Here is an 18,623-nt window from a genome sequence, read left to right as displayed (position 1 = left end):
GTCTAAAGTGATTGAAGTACATACTGGAAACAAACTGCAGGCAAAAACAGAATCAGACTAACAAAGTCCTGTTTCAAATTGGAAAATTTGATTCAAGGTGCAAAATTAAGGTGAGGAGCAGGTTTAGTAGTAGAAGGGTGACTAAGCCAACATGATGGATCAATACATTGATCTGTGATTGGCAGCTCCAACAACCACTTGACTGTACTTTTATTGGCTTTCACACTTCCTGTTTGACGGACAATAAATTTCTGATTCAGTGACGACAATGGTGATGATGATGATGATGATGATGAGTCACGGGACCAGAGGAAACCAATCAAACCACAGTTTATTATCAACACACACTTTATTCAAGTCTTAGTGTCTTATAAATGCATTTGTTATTATCATAGTTGTTAAGGCAACATGTACAGCTACAGACAGCGAGGAGGCGTGGCCTGAGGTTAGGTGGGCGGAGCTTCAGTCTCACAGTTTGGCCTTGTTCATACGACCCATCAGTTTCTCCAGTTTGATGGCGAGCGTCATGTCGCCCTTGATCCGCAGCTTCCCCGTCATGAAGGCCATCGTGGGCTTCATCTGACCTGCAACGACATTTTGCCTGTTACCATGGAAACACCCACTGCAGGGCGCTGCTGCTGTGGTTACCAACAGTTACAGTATCTCCGTGGCAACATGATTCCTAGAAAGCATTTTAGTTTGTGCCTCTCCTCTGCGGTTAAATCAAACCGTTACCATGCCAGCAGCTCACCTGCGAACATTTTGCTGAAGTCATTTGAATCCATCGTCATGACGACATCAGCTTTCACCGATGGCTCGCCCTGCCCCGCGCTACCGGCGCCGCTCTTCAAGTCCAGGAACCAGACGCCTGCATGTTCCCCTGGTATGGACACAAACACATCGACGACACACTCACAGGAAGTCCTTATATGGATGCAAACACAATGACACACCCACAGGAAGTCCTTATATGGACACATACACATCACCAACGTCGTTACCTGACAGGTCAAATTGATAAATGCCCTTCGTTGACTTGACAACGTCCTCGTTAATGACTCCTCTGATGGCGTCAAATGTGCTTTCAATTGGTCCACCAGAAGAGGGAGCTGATGATGATGATGATGATGGTGGTGGCTTGAAGGCTGGCGTTGCCCCTAACAACCAGGAGACAACAACATCAGAATTTTAAAGGGCTAGTTCAACATCTTTGGCATTTTGAGAAAATCATGTAACATTACGACAAATGAAGCAAATACTCTGAACTACTTTGCACTTTTGAAATCCCTCTGCCCAGCAGCCGTGTCTGGAATGTAGTTCTGGCTGCATTTACCTCTAAAACAACTCTGTCTCCTAATGTTACATGATTATCTCATAGCGTGGTGAATGTGCAGGTCACAACTTGTCCACCAGAGCGTTGTGGAGTTGTTGGATTGTGTATTTGATGAGTTTTATGAGGGACAGGGGACCTTTACTGTTCACCTCCATCTCTGCCCCGCCAATCTCAAAACAACATGCACCGATAATTAGAGGTGATGAACCTACTGCTATGACTATACGGATTATGGTGAGAGGAGAACTTGACAAAATGTTGAACTATCCCTTTAATTAGTGAACAAATCGTTTCAATTAAGTGTGTGAAGGCAGCGGGCGCTCAGTGTCGTTCTGTCCAACTATAAATATCACAGTAGTGTTTATATGGTGATAATAATGTAGTACTCTGTAGTAGTTTTTGCAGTATTTACCATGTTGCTCCATCTGTTGGGCCAGCGCCTCTGGAGCTTCATCCAGGAAGAAGTCCGGCAGCAGTGGGTGGCCTGTGGACCAATCAGAAAGCAGCATGAGCACCACCTGACAGAGCACAGTCTCCGTCTACCTGCGCTGCGGTAGCGTTAGCGTTAGCTCACCTGGCTGGACGGCGTACTGGTCGAAGTCCTTGACCCCCTCCTCCCTGAGGATGTCCTCGTCCACCACGAAGTGACCCGTGAAGTCCTTTGGCCGGGACAGGACGACGTAGGCGGCGTCCGCCATGATGTCAGCTGTACGGCACTGTTTACCGACACCGTCCCCTCCGAGCATGTCCATGGCTGCTGTCTGGATCGCTACGGCAACAACACACACATTTCAGAGCCGAGGTTAGCGGTCTGGGTTACTGTCAGAGTCTATGAGGAGCCTGTTGGCGTGCTGACGTTTCGCCACTGACCAGTTCGGGGCCAGAGGGCGTTGACGGCGATTTGACCTCTGAACTCTTCGGCCATTCCCAGGACGCACATGGACATGCCGTACTTGGCCATGGTGTACGCTGCAACACGACAGAAATGTTAGGAAGTCACAGATGACAGAGCTCCTGTTTGACTGGGTGATTTGCACCAAGTCTCAACAAATTATTGTTCCCACAAAGGAAACTTCTGTCTTTTCATGTTGAAACGAGAATACTCCAAATGTTTTATTGTGCATCGTTTCCTTTGGTATCATCTGCTGGTTTGGCAACGACACAGAAGCACAGAAAAAGTGTAATATCCACATCTAGTAAATTGTGAGCTGCTCAGAGCTACGCTACGGAGGCTCATGGGATTTCTTGGTTTCCCTCATCAAACTCATCAAATACACAATCCAACAACTCCAAAACGCTCTGGTGGACAAGTTGTGACCTGCACATTCACCACGCTATGAGATAATAACAGAACGTTACCAGACAGAGTTGTTTTAGAGGGAAATACAGCGTAGCGTAGCTCTGAGCAGCTCGTGGCTCTGCTCCGCCGTTCTAAAAGTAGCTTGCACCGACAATTAAAGGTAACAAACCTACTGCTAAAACTATTATTATGGCAGTGGGCCAATTTGCCAAAACGTTGAACTACCCCTTTAACCTACTGCCATCTGGGTGACGATATTGTTTACTAAAAACAGAGCTAAATTCGGTTTTGTGCCTCAAGGTATTAAATCACAATTAACAGTCCCAGTTCACAGCCTGCGCAGCTGGCCTGATCAAGTTAAGACTGATGCTGTCTTTCAGTTTGAATACTTCCATGAGTACACTTAATGTAGTATACTATGTACACTATGTACTTCTGTAGTGCGTAAATTTGGTTAGTGTTGTCTCAAATCGAATACTGTTGTTGTGCGCATCACCTGTCAACAAATCTACCGGCTTGTTTTGTTTGTTATGTAAATCAGCGATAACGAACGCCTTACTTACTCGTCCTTTATTTTCCTTTTTTTCTTTTTGCTTGTGTGCGCCACCTGTTCAATGTGAGGTGGAGATTATGCCACCGCCGCATCAGGTGGCTCCTCTTACCGGCGGAAAATATTTGCCTGCCGGTATGTTGATTTATAAATATGCTATGCAGCCACAATGGGGATCATTGAGGGTGTGAAGTGTCCATTGTTCCACACTCAACTTCTGGACCGTTTTGAGTGAAACCATCCGGGTACTAACAGTACACTGCATTTTGACATCTATTTGTTAATTGAGATGCACTTACATTGTGATTTTTTTTTAAAATTTTATTTCATGCATACCTGCTGTATTAGTATAATATTTATATCTATATTTATATCATTGTCACTTACTTTGCAGTATTTTTTATATCAATGGTCACTTTACATCACAATATTCTTATTTCATGCACACCTGCAGTAGTAGTATTTATATTATTTATACTTATATGTATATCATTGTCACTTGCGTTGCAATATTTTTACACCACAGTTATAAAATATCAGGCCACCTTATATCCTTATACCCTCAGTACTTGTTTTTTCTCATTGCCTGGTTGAAGGTTGATTTGTTTTATTGTTTATTGTGTCTATATTTTCTGTTTGTTCAGCTGTGTTGTGTTTTCGTTTTTTTTTAGCCCTCTCTACTTTCTTTCTTTTTTAAACTTGGCTGATGTAACAACAAAATTTCACGGTTGTTTAAAGTACATGTACTCAAAATACTTAGTTTAAGTATGGAAGTATTCAAATTGAGACACAGCATGAGGCTAACATCCTAACATCTTGATACATGAAGTGTGATTCCTATTGACGATACGTGTTACTGTTTCTTTGTCCAACTATTTATGAATGTTGCTCATTGTACTACTACTGCTACTACTACTACTACTACTACTACTACTACTACTACGGTTACCTGTGTGGTTCTTGAACCAGACGGGGTTGAGGTTGAGCGGTGGCGACAGGTTCAGGATGTGAGGACTGCGACTCTTGAGCAGGTGAGGGATGACGAGCTTCGACCTGAGGGACAGACAACACGTAACTAACCCTGTGTGTGTGTGTGTGTGTGTGTGTGTGTGTGTGTGTGTGTGTGTGTGTGTGTGTGTGTGTGTGTGTGTGTGTGTTGTGTGTGTGTGTGTGTGTCGTACGTTACGTATGTTCCCCTCAGGTTGATCCCCAGCATCAGATCTACCCTCTTCATCGGCGTCTCCAGAGTTCCCGTCAGACTGATGGCGCTGGCGTTGTTCACCAGGATGTCGATACCTGCCGATCACAAACACACGCGCTGTCTGTGATGTCACTGAGGGGGCGGAGCTTCGTCACATCACATGACATCACATGACCCCGACCCTACACCGGTGTAGATTAGTCCCGTACCTCCAAACTTGTCGACGGCTTTCTGGACAGCTTCTCCGACCTGACGCTCGTCACGGATGTCGACAACACAGGCCAACGCCTTCCCGCCCGCCGCCTCAACTGTAACACACACACAGTTAAACACCACACTGTTTGATCTGATGTTTGTTGTTTACACTGTTGTATTTACAGAGCGTCTTCGGCTTGTTGCCACGGTAAATGACGTATTATGACAGTTAACACAAACAAACGCTGCAGGTCAAATGCAGAAGTTAAAGTGAGCAGGTTGTCTGGATATTTGTTCAAATCTGAGGGGCCGTCCACACGAACCCGGGTATTTTTGAAACCGTGTGTTTCTCTACACGGTTTGGCCTTTCGTCCACACGTAACCGCAGTTGTCGGCTCCTGAAACCGGAGTTTTTTGTAACCGGAGTCCAGGGTGAACTTTTTCGAAAACTCCGGTTTCAGCTTCATGTGTGGACGGGAAAACCGGACATTTTTCATAAATCCCCGCCTGTTGCTAGCACGTCAAGCTTCTCGACGCTGACCATGCGCTGACCACTCAGACGCTACTGTGAATATCAATAATCACTAAACATGCGGACACTAATACAAAATCGCGTGGTCACCATATGTAAACATAATGCTGATATGGCGAAAATAGGCTTTTATCAAATTGTAAATTGCGGTCACTTCCCCACTGTTTTGCTTCCTCCCGTCCTGTACATTTGTTTTCAATGAAGCCTTTCAGAATCAATCAGTGGATCGATGGATTATCGTTACGATGTGTGTATTTGTGTATTTTCGTATCTGTCATAAACAAGAGATTACGGGCGGGGTGTGTTTGTAGCGCGGACTCGTCTCGCGGTGCAGGTCAGTTTGAGCTGTTTGAGCCTCCACTCTCTCTGTACAAGTTACAGCTGCTTTCCTGTTATGAGTGATATCACCACCTACTGCTTTGGAATGCACATGACATTGTTTGAGACGGATTTGCGGTTTCATGTGGACGGAGTTATTTTTTATCACACCGGTGGTGTGGACCATGGTGTGGACCATGGTGTGGACGCGAATTTTTTTTTTTAACCGGGGTCCATAAAAGTTCGGTTTCAAAAATACCCGTGTTCGTGTGGACAAGGCCTGAAATTTTCAAATTAAAAGCCTCTTTTCTCTCAAACAGGAATTTTAATTTGTGTGTGTGTGTGTTAGCAGTTAGCCTGTTAGCTGCTCACCCTCCTGAGCGGCGGTGTAGATGGTTCCTGGTAGTTTCGGGTGTGGCTCTGCGGTCTTGGCGGCGATGACGACGTTGGCTCCATCTTTGGCGGCTTTCAGCGCGATGGCTTTACCGATCCCCCGACTGGCGCCGGTGATGAAGAGCGTGCAGCCCGCTAACTTCCTAAAAACACACACACAATTAAAACCCTCATCATCAACAACACAGCTGAGCTAAGCTACGTGCGGCTAACCACAGCAGTGACATCATCACGCCGTTTCCTGTCACTTTGATGGCACGGAAATCGACCTTTATCTGCAGTTCTGACCTGAAACACCTGGACGGGTTCATGATGTTTCATAGTTTGTTGTCAACTCCAGTTTAATCAAAGACTGGATTTTCCAGCTCACAGGTCAATACACACTTCTGTGTTTGTGTGTAAATGTTTTGTTGACATGTAGCCTAAAACTTTTATTTGTACACTAGAATACTTTTCTAATGAATGTGTTTTGTTCACTAAAGTCTTAGGAAAGTTGGAAACCCCCTCTCTTCAGTATAAAACTGTGGGCTTTTATTTTGACATGACCTTCAACAAACTTCTACTAAAACACAACTAGCAGCACACTGTTGAACTCTGGCTCAGTTTCATACGTCATCACGGGTCCACACACCTGTTCGTTGACACCTGGATTAACCAAACACTGAATTAATTAAAAGAGGAGCTGTCTTTCACCAAATAAAAATATGACCTCTTTTTTTCTCTTGGATCTTGAGGCAGGATTTATGAAGAAATACACATGCGTTTTAAGTTTTCTAATAATAATGGGAGATGACTTTCTTCAGGGTTCAGTCACAGTGTTGAATAAAGTGACCAGAACCGAGCTCGGTCCAGTTTCTGAACCAGGAAGTTTCGGTCTCTTCTTTTTCAGTTCGTTTATTGCGTCACAATGACAAAGTTTTCTAGAGTCTGTTCGTGTTTCAGGCCGAACCGAGCCCCGTCCGGTCTAACCCGGTTCTGTGAGAAGGAAGAGGAGGAGGAGACGAACCGGGTGGTTAGATAATGACTCGCTGTTCCCAGGCTCCGTGGACAAAAACACCAACTTTTCTATTGTCGTTGCTCAAATGCAATAAAGCAGAAGAACCAGAACAGAACCACCTCGCAGATAATGACCCTCAGGCTTCACTGCTCGGTTCGGCTTCAGTATCTGACGGTGCTTTTATTCACTAAAGTCTCAGTTGCGTCCTGAGTTTTTCTCATAGACAGAAAGAAAAGAAAAAAAATTCTTTCAGCTCTGCAGCGAGTTCGGGTCAAACCGAGTTTCCTTATTCTCTCTCCACCGGAGCTCCGAGCTGCACTCACCCCGTGTTCTGCAGCATGGTCGGGTCCAGGTGAAGTCAAACAGGTGCAGGATCAGCTGGGTTCGTGTGTGTGTGAATGATGATGGTAGCCTGTCGTCTTGTTCTTCTCCACCTTTCACCTACTTAAAGACCCCCCCGCGCCAACCGGATGTTGCGAAGCTCTCCTTCCACAGTTTCCGGTCTGCAGGCAAAGATCCGCACGGAGCGAAGAGATGACAAACTTTAGGCTACATCACTGTGATATTATATTATATTATATTATATTATATTATATTATATTATATTGAGCCTCCATTTCTGTCATGTATTACTTGTACTCTTGTGTAATCTGTGTATTCAGAACCTTCACTTATGTTGATGTAACGTGCATTTAAACAACCTGAATTACCAGTTACACTTAACGTAGATTTGACTAAACTTATAGTTTATAAAACATTGTTACACAAGACGTGTTGCTTCTAACACACACACACACACACAGAGTTTTTTTTAGTATGATTGATTGCACATAATGTTGTTTTTAACGTCTGTTTATTGTTGTTTTTAATGTTTATGTACGAGCCTGTCATAGATACATTTTTGTCAATGTCAGACAAGTCTATCTATCTATCTATCTATCTATCTATCTATCTATCTATCTATCTATCTATCTATCTATCTATCTATCTACATGAAGCTAAACATCAACCTGCTACACTTGAAAATGCAGTCGTACTACAACTGCTCCAACTACTACTACTAATAATAATGAAAACAAGCACTAACCTTTAACTTTTAGTACTTTAGGGGCATTTTGCCAGTGTCGACTGCTTCCACTGTTACTAAAGAAATTGACATGTTTATTATTCCCTCAGTTTCTTATTGTTATCTTCAGTCTTTATTGAATATATTTCTCTTTTTCTTCAGTTTATTGTGATTTTCTTTATTATAGATTACATTTTTTATTATTATTATTATTATTTTCTCTGTGTATTAGGCACACAGTTTAAAACTGAGTTCCCAGTTATGGAGTCAGCGTGGAACATCTTAACTTGTTAGTTGTGTGATAAATAAACCACCTAACATGTTATTATCAGATTATTGCTTCTTTTAAATGTATTTATTTATCTCAACATGTAATTATCAGATCATTCCTTCTTTTCTTTTTCTTTTTTTCTTTTTTATCTCAAACCCTCCCTACGCTTAGATCAGTTACATGGATGTATTATATTATGATCAATTATCATCGATCGGGTTGATCTGAGGCGTGTCCACCGAGCCGCCATGTTCTTCCGTGACGTCAGCAAACGGGAAGTGAGCTCGTTGTTCTCCGCTGCCTGACTGCGGAGCGGGAGGCTCGCGGACCAAAACAACTCTTCCTCCTCCTCTTCCTCCTCTCCTCTTCCTCCTCGCGGACCATGGACGGGTGAGCGCGAGGAAAAACACCTGAACCTCCACACACACGCACACGCACACATACACACCTGGCCACCGCTGGTTTTTCTATTCCTTCCTCCCTCGCGTTTCCTTGGTGATTGAACCGCACCTGCGCGAGCCTCTGGCGTCAGCTCTCCCTGCTTGTTTTGTTGTTTACATGTCTACAGAAACCATTTCCCGCCGCAGGCCCCCTCCCCACCCCCCACGTCTTCCTCCGTTTCTCCGTTTTTCGCTCGTGTTTCAGTTTTTTTCTGGTTTTGTTTTGGTTGATGAAAGTGTCGCGAGCGATTGTCCAGCGGCGGCGTTTGATCGTCGGAACTCTCGCGATATCTCCGCGTTCACGGACTCAGCTGAGAAAAAGAACTGACGGTTCTTGTTCTCGTTCTTGTCCGTGGTTGTGAATAATGTGTCGACGTCGGTTAACCGAACAACGACGTGTCGGTGAGGGAACAGACAACAAAACACTACACGGCCATTTTATAGTCTGATCAGCTCCTTATCAGCTGGTTATTGATTATATAGGTGATTGATTGATTGATTGATTGATTGATTGATTGATTGATTGATTGATTGATTGATTGATTGTAGAGCTGCAACTAACTATTATTTTCATTATCGATCAATCTGTTGATTATGTAAACAATTAATCGATTAGTTGTTTGGTCAGTAAAATGTTGAAGAATGTCAATCGGTGTTTCCCAAACCACAGGATGTCGACGTCCTCGAATGTCTCGTTTTGTCCACAAACCAAAGAGAGACTCAGTTTATTGTCATAAAGGAACAAATAAACCAGAAATATTCACATTTAAGAAGCTGAAACCAGAGAATTTGGACTTTTACTCTAACCGATTATTCGATTATCAAAATAGTTGACGATTACTTTAATAATCGATTAGTTGTTGCAGCTCTAATTGATTGATGTTGTGGTTTGATGTGATTCCTCTGTCACCATTGTTCTAAGGCAGGAGTCGTCAACGTTTTTCAGGCCAAGGACCCTCAAACTGATGGAGAGATGGAGCAGGGATCCGTTAATATTTTAAAAAATTGTGTATTATATTAAACTGGGTCCAGTGCCGTGTATAAACGTAGCTATTCAAATAATACACAGGTTAATCATATATTAAACATGTACAGGTACAGTGAGTAGGGCGGCCGTCCCACTGCCATTTATAAACAGACCTGGTTAACTGATACCAACGCTAATATCAACAATGTCTGTCAATTGCATGATAATCATTCAGACAAGCTATTCAAACTTATGTTTTTTATTTTAAACATTAAATGTGGAAACTGAAAGATAGCCTATAAAACATTGTCTTGTCCACTCAAACCAAAAATTCACAGACCCCGGCCCCTCTGTTCTAAAGCTTTAATTTACCCAGAATTCATTGTCTGTTGTTGACGACAAAGGGGAGGAGCCAGCTGTGATCAGTAGATGTTGGGTTTTTTTATGCCTATTAATGAGATTTGTTTGTTGTTTCTCAGGAGTCGACCTTCACCTCGTCTCTCAGCTGCTCTGCGAACATGAGCACCTCCAACCTGTCCACAGGTGAGACCCCCAACCCCCCATCCCCCTTTCTGTATAGAATAGAACAGTATAGAATAGTACTTTTTGTTTGCAGGAAACTATTCTGTCACAGCAGCTCCAATAGAATAGAAAAAAATACAGATACGATACTTAGGAAAATAAAATAACTTAGGCTATATAGCAATAATATTAAAGGGACAACGAGGAGTTTTGGAAAAGCGAAGCGTTTTCACACTACATTTATGAGTGCGCACCGTAAAATTCTTTGACCGGCGCAAGACAGACTCATGTTTTCATTCATCAAGAATTAAAGTCAGAGGTTCAAAGAGGTTCACATACCGTTGTAGTTCCGACCATAAACGACGATTTGGCTGCGTTATTCTGATGACTCGCCACGAAGGAAACGCTGGTCGGCTCGACCAGCATTTCCGCCACCACTAATAATAACAAAATAACGATAGAGACAGAACGATATATTTATCGAAAATGGGCCCATTAACAAGTGTGGGTAGCGGAGATTCATCCACATTAACGTGAGACTTTTTTATAACCGAATAGAAACTCCTCGTTGTCCCTTTAAGGATACAGTAACAAAATCTGTATTAAAAAAGGAGCCATAACAGTAATTACACAGTAATAGTGCAAGGATGAATAAGTGTAATGTACAAGTGCAGGTGTGCAACTCTTTAATAATTATTATTTTTCAGTATTAAATAGTGGAAGGAAATGTATGTAATGTATGGAAATGTGTATCTATGAACCTCGCTACCTGACATCACTGTGTGTGTGTTTGTGTGTGTAGTGGATGGCACTGATAGGCTGTGTGTTTCTGAGCGCGCTCAGTGCGTCCCGTCCCGGGTCCTTCACCTGCGTCAGCTTCCTGCCGACGTCTCCGAACAGGAAGTGCTGGCAGTGGCGGTTCCCTTCGGCCGAGTTAGTAAACTGATCACGCTGAAGACCAAGAACCAGGTGAGTGACGAGCATACTGTGTTCCTGATAAAGTGTCAGGTATTTATGTAATATTAAAGGGATAGTTCAACATTTTGGCAAATACTCCTCTCACCATAATCCCTATAGTCATAGCAGTAGGTTCATCACCTTTAATTATCGGTGCATGTTGTTTTGAGATCGGCGGGGCAGAGACGTGAGCTGCTCAGTGAACACAATGGAGGTGAACGGTACAGGTCCCTCGTCTGTCCCTCATCAAACTCATCAAATACACAATCCAACAACTCCACAACGCTCTGGTGGACAAGTTGTGACCTGCACATTCACCACGCTATGAGATAATCATGTATAATTATGTAACATTACGACACATTAAGGCACGGTGGCACAGTGGTTAGCACTGTTGCCTCACAGCAAGAAGGTCCTGGGTTCGAATCCCCGGCCGCCCAGGTCCTTTCTGTGTGGAGTTTGCATGTTCTCCCCGTGTATACAGCTAGTACAGTGAAAGTGTCTGTGTGGGTTTCCTCCGGGTGCTCCGGTTTCCCCCACCACTAAAAACATGCCAGCTAGCCTGATCCTCCAGTCAGTGCCCCTGACCAAAGGCACTGGCTCATAATCTGGAGTTGGTCCCCGGGCGCTGCACCGTGGCTGCCCACTGCTCCTCAGGGATGGGTTAAATGCAGAGAAAGAATTTCACTGTACTAGCTGTATATGTGACAAATAAAGTACCTTTACCTTTACCTTTAAATACTCTGAACTAATTGCGCTTTTGAAATCTCTCCGCCCAGCAGCCGTGCCTGGAATGGAGTTCCGGCTGCATTTGCCTCTAAAACAACTCTGTCTCTAATGTTATATGATTATTTCTCCATTGTGTTCACTGAGCAGCTCATGTCTCTGCCCCGCCGATCTCAAAACAACATGCATCGATAATTAAAGGTGATGAACCTACTGCTATGACTATAGGGATTATGGTGAGAGGAGAATCTGACTAAATGTTGAACTGTCCCTTTAAAGGTTATAGCTACAACTTTTTCATCAAAAGGATACATTTTTCAAAAATAATGCATCCACAGAATGTCTAGAGGGGTGCAGAATAAAAGCATGAATTTTACTGAATTTTTTAAATATTTACATCTGGTTACGTTGGCAACGTCGGCATGGAATGATCTCCGTGGCAACAGCATTAGAACGTTGATGTCAGTGAGGCAGAGCTCAGAGGCCAGATCATAGATGAGCCAGATCCTCTGTGGAGGAAAGTCATTGTGCTGTAACGTTTCCGGTGCAGGCGTGATGCTGCGGGTTCGTCGGGTTCGTCAGCAGGTGAGTTAGTGTGAAATGATTGAGAAGTGTTTCCAGTTCACTGTCAACATCGGAGCTGCTGCTCGTTAAGCACGTTTAGCGTTAGCTTAGCTTAGCTTTAGCTACTGCCGTAACTGGCAACCAGTAGGACTGAAGGTTGGAGCGAGAGCAGGCAGTGTGAGTGCGACACCTACTGGTCAGGAGGAATTAAACTTGTAGCTAACATCTTTTTCATTTCTCTCAGGCCTTTTTAGAGATGGCGTCAGAGGAAGCAGCTGTTACCATGGTGAACTACTACACCTCAGCCACGCCCACCATCAGGAACCAGCCAATCTACATTCAGTACTCCACCCACCGCGAGCTCAAGACTGACAATCTGACCAATCAGGTGAGGAGCAGAGGGCCAGGCCCCGCCCCCTTCGTCACAGGCTGCTGTAGATTGTTATTTTTCAAACCAGATTTTGACATTTAGATTTATGGTGCGTTCCAGGCAACCCGTAACTCGTATTTTTCCGACCTGTTCCTATGGTTACCCGTTAGAACGTACAGTCAAACTCGTAACTTCCCACCTGTGAACTCGTACTAGATCGATCTACTCCCAGTTCCCAGTTCGTAACTCGTAACTTGCCTGGAACGCTACAAACTCGTAACTGGTGACTTGAAGTCGTGACTTACGGGTTAAAAAGCCTGCCTGGAACGCACCATTAGAACCACGTTTAGAATGAATTCCAGTTAATACAGAGTTGTTTGTTTTGTTGACAGAGAGCTCAGGTGGCGCTGCAGGCCATCAGCGCAGCAGCGGTGCATTCTGGGAGTATGGCGTCTGGAGGGGATGCACGTGTCCTAGCCCTGGGTCAGAGTGCGGTCCTGAGGATCATCGTGGAGAATTTATTTTACCCCGTGACGTTGGAGGTTCTGCAGCAGGTCGGGGTCACCGGGGTCACCGGGGGTCAGAGGGGAAACTTCTGTTGTTGTTGACATAAAATGTTTTGATTTGTGCGTGTGTGTGTGTGCGTCCTCAGATCTTCAGTAAGTTCGGGTCCGTGTTGAAAATCATCACGTTCACCAGGAACAATCAGTTTCAGGCTCTGCTGCAGTTCAGTGACGCCGTGCACGCTCAGCACGCCAAGGCTGTGAGTCACACACACACACACACACACACACACATACACACTCAGATCACCGCGCTGGCGTTTGGTCCAATCAGGTGTGAGCTGTGTGACTTCCTGTCTCAGGCTCTGGACGGTCAGAACATCTACAACGGCTGCTGCACGCTGCGGATCGACTTCTCCAAACTGAGCGCGCTCAACGTCAAATACAACAACGACAAGAGTCGAGACTTCACCAGAGCCGACCTGCCGACCGGCGAGCTGGAGCCCGCCGCCTTCGGTGAGTCCGCTGACCAGCGTAACGCTCATATTAACTCTGATGTTATGGTGCGTTCCAGGCAAGCTGTAACCCGTGTTTTTCCATTTTTCAGTTCAATCTGGTACGAGTTCACTGATAGGAAGTTACAGGTTTGACGGCCGCTCTAGGGCATTTCCACGGGTAACAGGTAGGAAAAAGTTACAGGTTGCCTGGAACGCTACAAAGTCGTGACTTGAAGTCGTGACTTAGGCCTAGTCCACACGACACGGGTATTTTTGAAACCAAACTTTTATGGACCCCGGTTTAAAAAAAATTCCCGTCCACACCACCAGTGTGATAAAAAATATCTCCATCCACATGAGACTGCAAAATCCGCCTCAAACAATGTGCGCATTCCAAAGCAGTAGGTGGCGATAGCACTCCTAACAAGAAGGCCATTTTAGCCAATCACAAGGCTGGAAAAATCCATACCGGAAAAACAACAATGGCTATGCTAAATGCTAAATAGCACCAGTAACAGCTACCAGAGACTGGAGGCTCTGCAGCAACTCCGTCAGGTGGTCATGTCTAGAGCTCCACAAGTCTCCATGGATACAACTTTACCCTCGCACAGTGTGACGTCGAACAATGTCGTCAAGAAATTGCGGTTTTCCTCGGTTTTCCTGTCCACACATGACTGCTGAAACCGGACTTTTCCAAAAAGTTCACCTTGGACTCCGGTTTCAGGAGCCCACAACTGCGGTTACGTGTGGATGAAAGGCCAAACTGTGCAGAGAAACACACAGTTTCAAAAATACCCGTGTTCGTGTGGACGGCCCCTTACGGGTTCAAAAGCCTGCCTGGAACGCGGCATCAGAGGTTAGCGTTGTAGATCCTGGAAAAGTAGTTCCATCAGGCCACACCACGTTCCTCAGACGTCTCTCTGAAGCCGCCAGAGCTCAGGAACACACAAAGCTTGTTCAGAGTTGGTTCACATCAAGGTGTAGCCCCGAAGGTATCGACCCAATGTGGCCCACGTGTCACTGGCTCATTCACATGAAAGTAAACACCTGACGTCATAATAAACCAATCAGCATCCAGCTCAGCTCAGCTCTACCAGACTGGAGCGTGCTACATTCAGGGCTCCAGACTCACACTTTACTTTACCAGGAGCACAGTGGCCCCCCCCTCACTTAAAATCTTAGGAGCACAATCAGAAAACCTAGGGGCGTAAATCAAAGCAAATATTCACATTTCCTCACACACATCCACACCTGTAATGACAGATACTAGGTACTTTGAGTTGCCGCGTCCACGTTTCACTAGTTTTATAAAAAAAAATAAGAGAGGCAAATTTACTGGTTGAAGTTGTGCAAATGAAAAATTCACTTGCACCATCTAAAATTTTAGGGGCAAAATGCCTCCATTTAGGGGCAGAGTGGAGCCCTGACACTGGTTCACTGTTGGTGTTCATTTCCGCAGTCACAACTCGTTGAAGACTCTGATCGCACACGCAATTAGTGCACGAAGAGCGATACGCGCAGAGGAGGGAGGGACAGAGATGGCAGCTCGATTGACACATCACGATGCAGTGTTTCCCACAGGTTTGCAAGGAGACTGTGGCCACAAATAAATTAATGTATGGGAAACACTGCGATGCAATTGACTTTTATGTGACGTTAAAGATGATTGGATGCTGTTATTTCAGGATTGTCCGTCCCACAGGTGGCTGACTTTTTTCATTTTTGTGAAAAAGCATCTAATTAAGGCCTGTCCCAGTTCGAAGGCTCCTCCAAATGCAGCCTTCCTTTGCCTGTTCTAGGACGCACCGCGCCGATCCTCTGTGGCCTCTCGTATCCCGAGATTCTATGCACGCCGTTGTTATTAGCCACCTAGCATGCTAGCTATTGAACATTGAAGCGGCTCCCTGCTGTAGCCATGGTAACCCCCCTCTGTGAGGTGAGGAGCTGAGGAGCCGTTGGAAGAGTAAAAAAGACGTCGCTTTCAAATTTTTAACGTTGGGACGCCACGGTGGTTACGTTTGAACGCAATCAGGAAATGCTCCGAAGGCGAGACCGTCACATTTACCAACCGTGATGCGGCAGTCGGAGGAGGAGCCGTTGCTAGGGCTGGGACGATATGTTTTTCTCCCGATTTGATTCTTCTACGATTTTTTTGGATGCCGATTCGATTTAAATTGCGATTCTATGATATTGCCGATTCTATCGATTTTTAGTCTGCATTTTTAACATTCATCTGCACACAAATACTGTAGAAGCCTATAAATTAACATACTCCATTATAAAGTGAACTTAAACCCTTTTCAAAACCTGTACTCTCTGTATGTAAAAAAGGCGAACAAATGCACATTGCACAATATTTCAAAAAAATTAAAAATACATTTTTAAAAAATCGATTTTTGAATCGTCAAAACTACACCCCTAGCCGTTGCCCCCGTAGACCGTGGGCGCTGAATTGGGACACAGCTACTAATCCTGATGCTAACAATGACATTGTGTGTGTGTGTGTGTGTTACAGGCGTGGCTCTCCCTCCGTACGGCGCCGCAGCGTTCCCGCCCACCTTCCACCAACACACAGGTGAGTCGTGTGTTTGGTGAAGCTGCTGTAAATAAAGTTTTAACATTCCTGCGGTGTCATGTTATCATATCAGTGTTTTTAAATAAAGTTTTGTGGTTTTGTCCCCTAGGTCTGTCGATGGCGGCCGTCCCCGGCTCGCTGGTGTCTCCTCCGCGCGTCTCGCTGCAGGTGGCGCCCCCCGCTGTCCACTCGGTGCTACTGGTGTCCAACCTGAACCCCGAGGTTAGAGGTCACACTGCTCACACAGCAGCCGGCCAATCACAGCCCTGCTCTCCCGTCTAACTTTATCAACACTGTTTGTCTCCGCAGAGCGTGACGCCTCACTGCCTCTTCATCCTGTTCGGTGAGAAAACACTCGTTTACCTTCACCTCACGACTCGGTTCATCCTCATGGTCGCCGTCGACAACCTGAGAAACAAACAAACAAGCAGCCAGGGATGGGTATCGAGAACCGGTTCTAAATTGGTACCAGTTCCTGATTGGTCAATAAGCTTCTGGACAAACAGTGCTGCTGTTGGTTTTACGTAATGTAAATTATCTCCAACAAGATCCAACATGCCACTGTTTACAAAATCAACAATTAGCAGTGTTGGGAAAGTTCACTTTTTAAATGAACTACTAGTTCAGTTCATAGTTCATAATTCAAAATTTTAAAACTGAACTAGTTCATAGTTGTTGTATATTTTTCTTTTTTTTTTCCCCCAATATGTTGCTACAAGCTATTATTTTTCAAAATTATTGCCTCAGCCCATATAGAACCACAGACAGCTATTATTTTAGCAGTTTTAACCAGTATTAGTTAAAGTTACTACTTTGCTTTCCCCAAAAAGTAACTGAATTACAACGTGATGAAAGTAATAACCAGGAAAAGTAACTATTGCGTTACTATTTTATAAAATTCTCAAATATGTCAAATTACTTGGACTTCCCTCTCTAACCCCCGTTTATCTTTTACTAACCAACTAGGTCAGTATTCCTCCACACAGACAGGCTCCGCCACGCGCTGTAACAGCTGATAGGTGTTGCCAGATTGGATGGTTTTTCCGCTATTAACCTGTTTACAGTGTGTTAGCTGGGTTTTTGCCTGGAAGGCTCTATGGGAATCTGCCACACTCCTGAACGAAGTCATACTTTGAGAGAGCGCCGGAACGCCAGAATGAACACGTTCACAATAACGTTCATCAAGCAGATCTGTTCAGTTCACGTTCACCCAAAATATGAACGAGTTCATGAACAATCGTTCCTCTTCGCTAAACCTGTGTCACCGTTTGTTCCTTCCTCACTCACATCGTGAGGACAGGACAAAGTGTTTTTCCTCTCTTCATCTCTAGACATGAGTTCGGGTGCGTGCCTGGTGTCTCTCACTCGCTCTCGATCCACATTCTTTTTTTCTACAGCTGTGCGTACCTGAGTATCCGTTATGTCCACCCTGTTTGTATGAAAACAAAAACTAGCTACTAGTAGATGACCGAAAACCAAGAAATGTCCCTCTTCCCCACCACTATAACAGTATAGAATAAGTATTGGTATTGATTAGCATTATCTGTATCGATAAAATCCAATCAATACTTATCCCTACTGGTCTGGTCAGAAGACAAACACATGATATCAACACTATTTTAACTCAGCAGCTGATTTATTGTTCTGAGTTAAGACCATTGATCACGTGTTTGTCTTCAGGTGTTTATTACTGATTATTGATCCTGTGTTCTTCCTCAGGTGTGTATGGTGACGTTCAGAGAGTGAAAATCCTCTTCAATAAGAAGGAAAACGCTCTGGTCCAGATGAGCGACGCCACTCAGGCTCAACTGGGTCTGAAACTTTTATATTTCACATTTAATTTATGATTTATATTAATGTTTGATGTCACAGCTGCAGATCGTTAATCATCTCTTAACTTTATTTTTACCATCAAACACTTACAAATTCCCTCCTCCCTCCACAGCCATGAGTCACCTGAACGGCCAGCGTCTCCACGGCAACGTGATCCGGGTGACGCTGTCCAAGCACCCGGTGGTGCAGCTGCCCCGCGGGGGGGCGGGGCAGGAGGAGCAGGCGCTGACTCGGGACTTTTCCGGCTCCGCCCTGCACCGCTTCAAAAAGCCCGGATCCAAAAACTTCAACAACATTTTCCCTCCGTCGGCGACGCTGCACCTGTCCAACATCCCGTAGGTCCAGTCGCCGTGACGACAGCGTCCTCCTTTAACGTTCACATTGTGTATTATTATATTCTTGTATTAATGTTTCTTCCTCCTCTCTCAGCTCCTCGGTCACTGAGGACGTGTTGAAGGATTTATTCTCCTCCAGTGGATTCACAGTCAAAGGATTCAAGTTTTTCCAGTGAGT

At 44.6% G+C, this 18,623-nt stretch overlaps 2 protein-coding genes across 3 annotated transcripts; one reads left to right on the top strand and one right to left on the bottom strand.

Moving 5' to 3' along the window:
- Positions 1-330: 330 nt before the first annotated feature.
- hsdl2 (hydroxysteroid dehydrogenase like 2) lies at positions 331-7,266 on the bottom strand. The gene is made up of 11 exons (XM_085793149.1): positions 7,143-7,266; positions 5,802-5,965; positions 4,594-4,692; positions 4,365-4,479; positions 4,133-4,236; positions 2,204-2,302; positions 1,908-2,102; positions 1,746-1,817; positions 1,002-1,157; positions 752-880; positions 331-584 (listed from the first exon to the last, which is right to left on the bottom strand). The coding sequence occupies exons 1-11, from the start codon at positions 7,157-7,159 to the stop codon at positions 469-471; spliced, it is 1,266 nt and encodes a 421-aa protein (XP_085649275.1). The 5' UTR covers positions 7,160-7,266; the 3' UTR covers positions 331-468.
- A 1,156-nt stretch (positions 7,267-8,422) lies between these two features.
- Positions 8,423-18,621, top strand: LOC146977167 (polypyrimidine tract-binding protein 3-like). Of its 2 annotated transcripts, XM_085793147.1 has the most exons (13): positions 8,423-8,546; positions 10,043-10,106; positions 10,888-11,054; positions 12,577-12,720; positions 13,095-13,256; positions 13,355-13,465; positions 13,568-13,721; positions 16,218-16,277; positions 16,387-16,499; positions 16,587-16,620; positions 17,997-18,089; positions 18,223-18,445; positions 18,540-18,621. In XM_085793147.1, the coding sequence occupies exons 2-13, from the start codon at positions 10,082-10,084 to the stop codon at positions 18,619-18,621; spliced, it is 1,368 nt and encodes a 455-aa protein (XP_085649273.1). In that variant the 5' UTR covers positions 8,423-8,546; positions 10,043-10,081. The 2 variants fall into 2 exon arrangements, with proteins under 2 accessions (XP_085649273.1, XP_085649274.1); XM_085793148.1 differs by lacking the exons at positions 8,423-8,546; positions 10,043-10,106; positions 10,888-11,054 and adding an exon at positions 12,305-12,353.
- The last annotated feature ends 2 nt before the right edge of the window (positions 18,622-18,623 follow it).

Source organism: Trachurus japonicus, chromosome 12 (genome assembly GCF_045865225.1).
Source record: "Trachurus japonicus isolate A0001 chromosome 12, Traja_1.0".
Lineage (NCBI taxonomy): Eukaryota > Metazoa > Chordata > Actinopteri > Carangiformes > Carangidae > Trachurus > Trachurus japonicus.
This window is presented reverse-complemented; position numbering and strand designations above follow the sequence as displayed.

What these genes read in the sequence shown, in the direction of transcription:
- LOC146977167 (XM_085793147.1), top strand. Translation starts at nt 10,082, where the DNA reads ATGAGCACCTCCAACCTGTCCACAG. An exon ending in CACCTCCAACCTGTCCACAG is followed by an intron (nt 10,107 to 10,887) that starts GTGAGACCCCCA and finishes TTGTGTGTGTAG; the next exon opens with TGGATGGCACTGATAGGCTG. An exon ending in CTGCACCTGTCCAACATCCC is followed by an intron (nt 18,446 to 18,539) that starts GTAGGTCCAGTC and finishes CTCCTCTCTCAG; the next exon opens with CTCCTCGGTCACTGAGGACG.
- hsdl2 (XM_085793149.1), bottom strand. An exon ending in CTGAGGGGAACATACGTAAC is followed by an intron (nt 4,237 to 4,364) that starts GTACGACACACA and finishes TCTGTCCCTCAG; the next exon opens with GTCGAAGCTCGTCATCCCTC. An exon ending in CCAGTACGCCGTCCAGCCAG is followed by an intron (nt 1,818 to 1,907) that starts GTGAGCTAACGC and finishes ATTGGTCCACAG; the next exon opens with GCCACCCACTGCTGCCGGAC.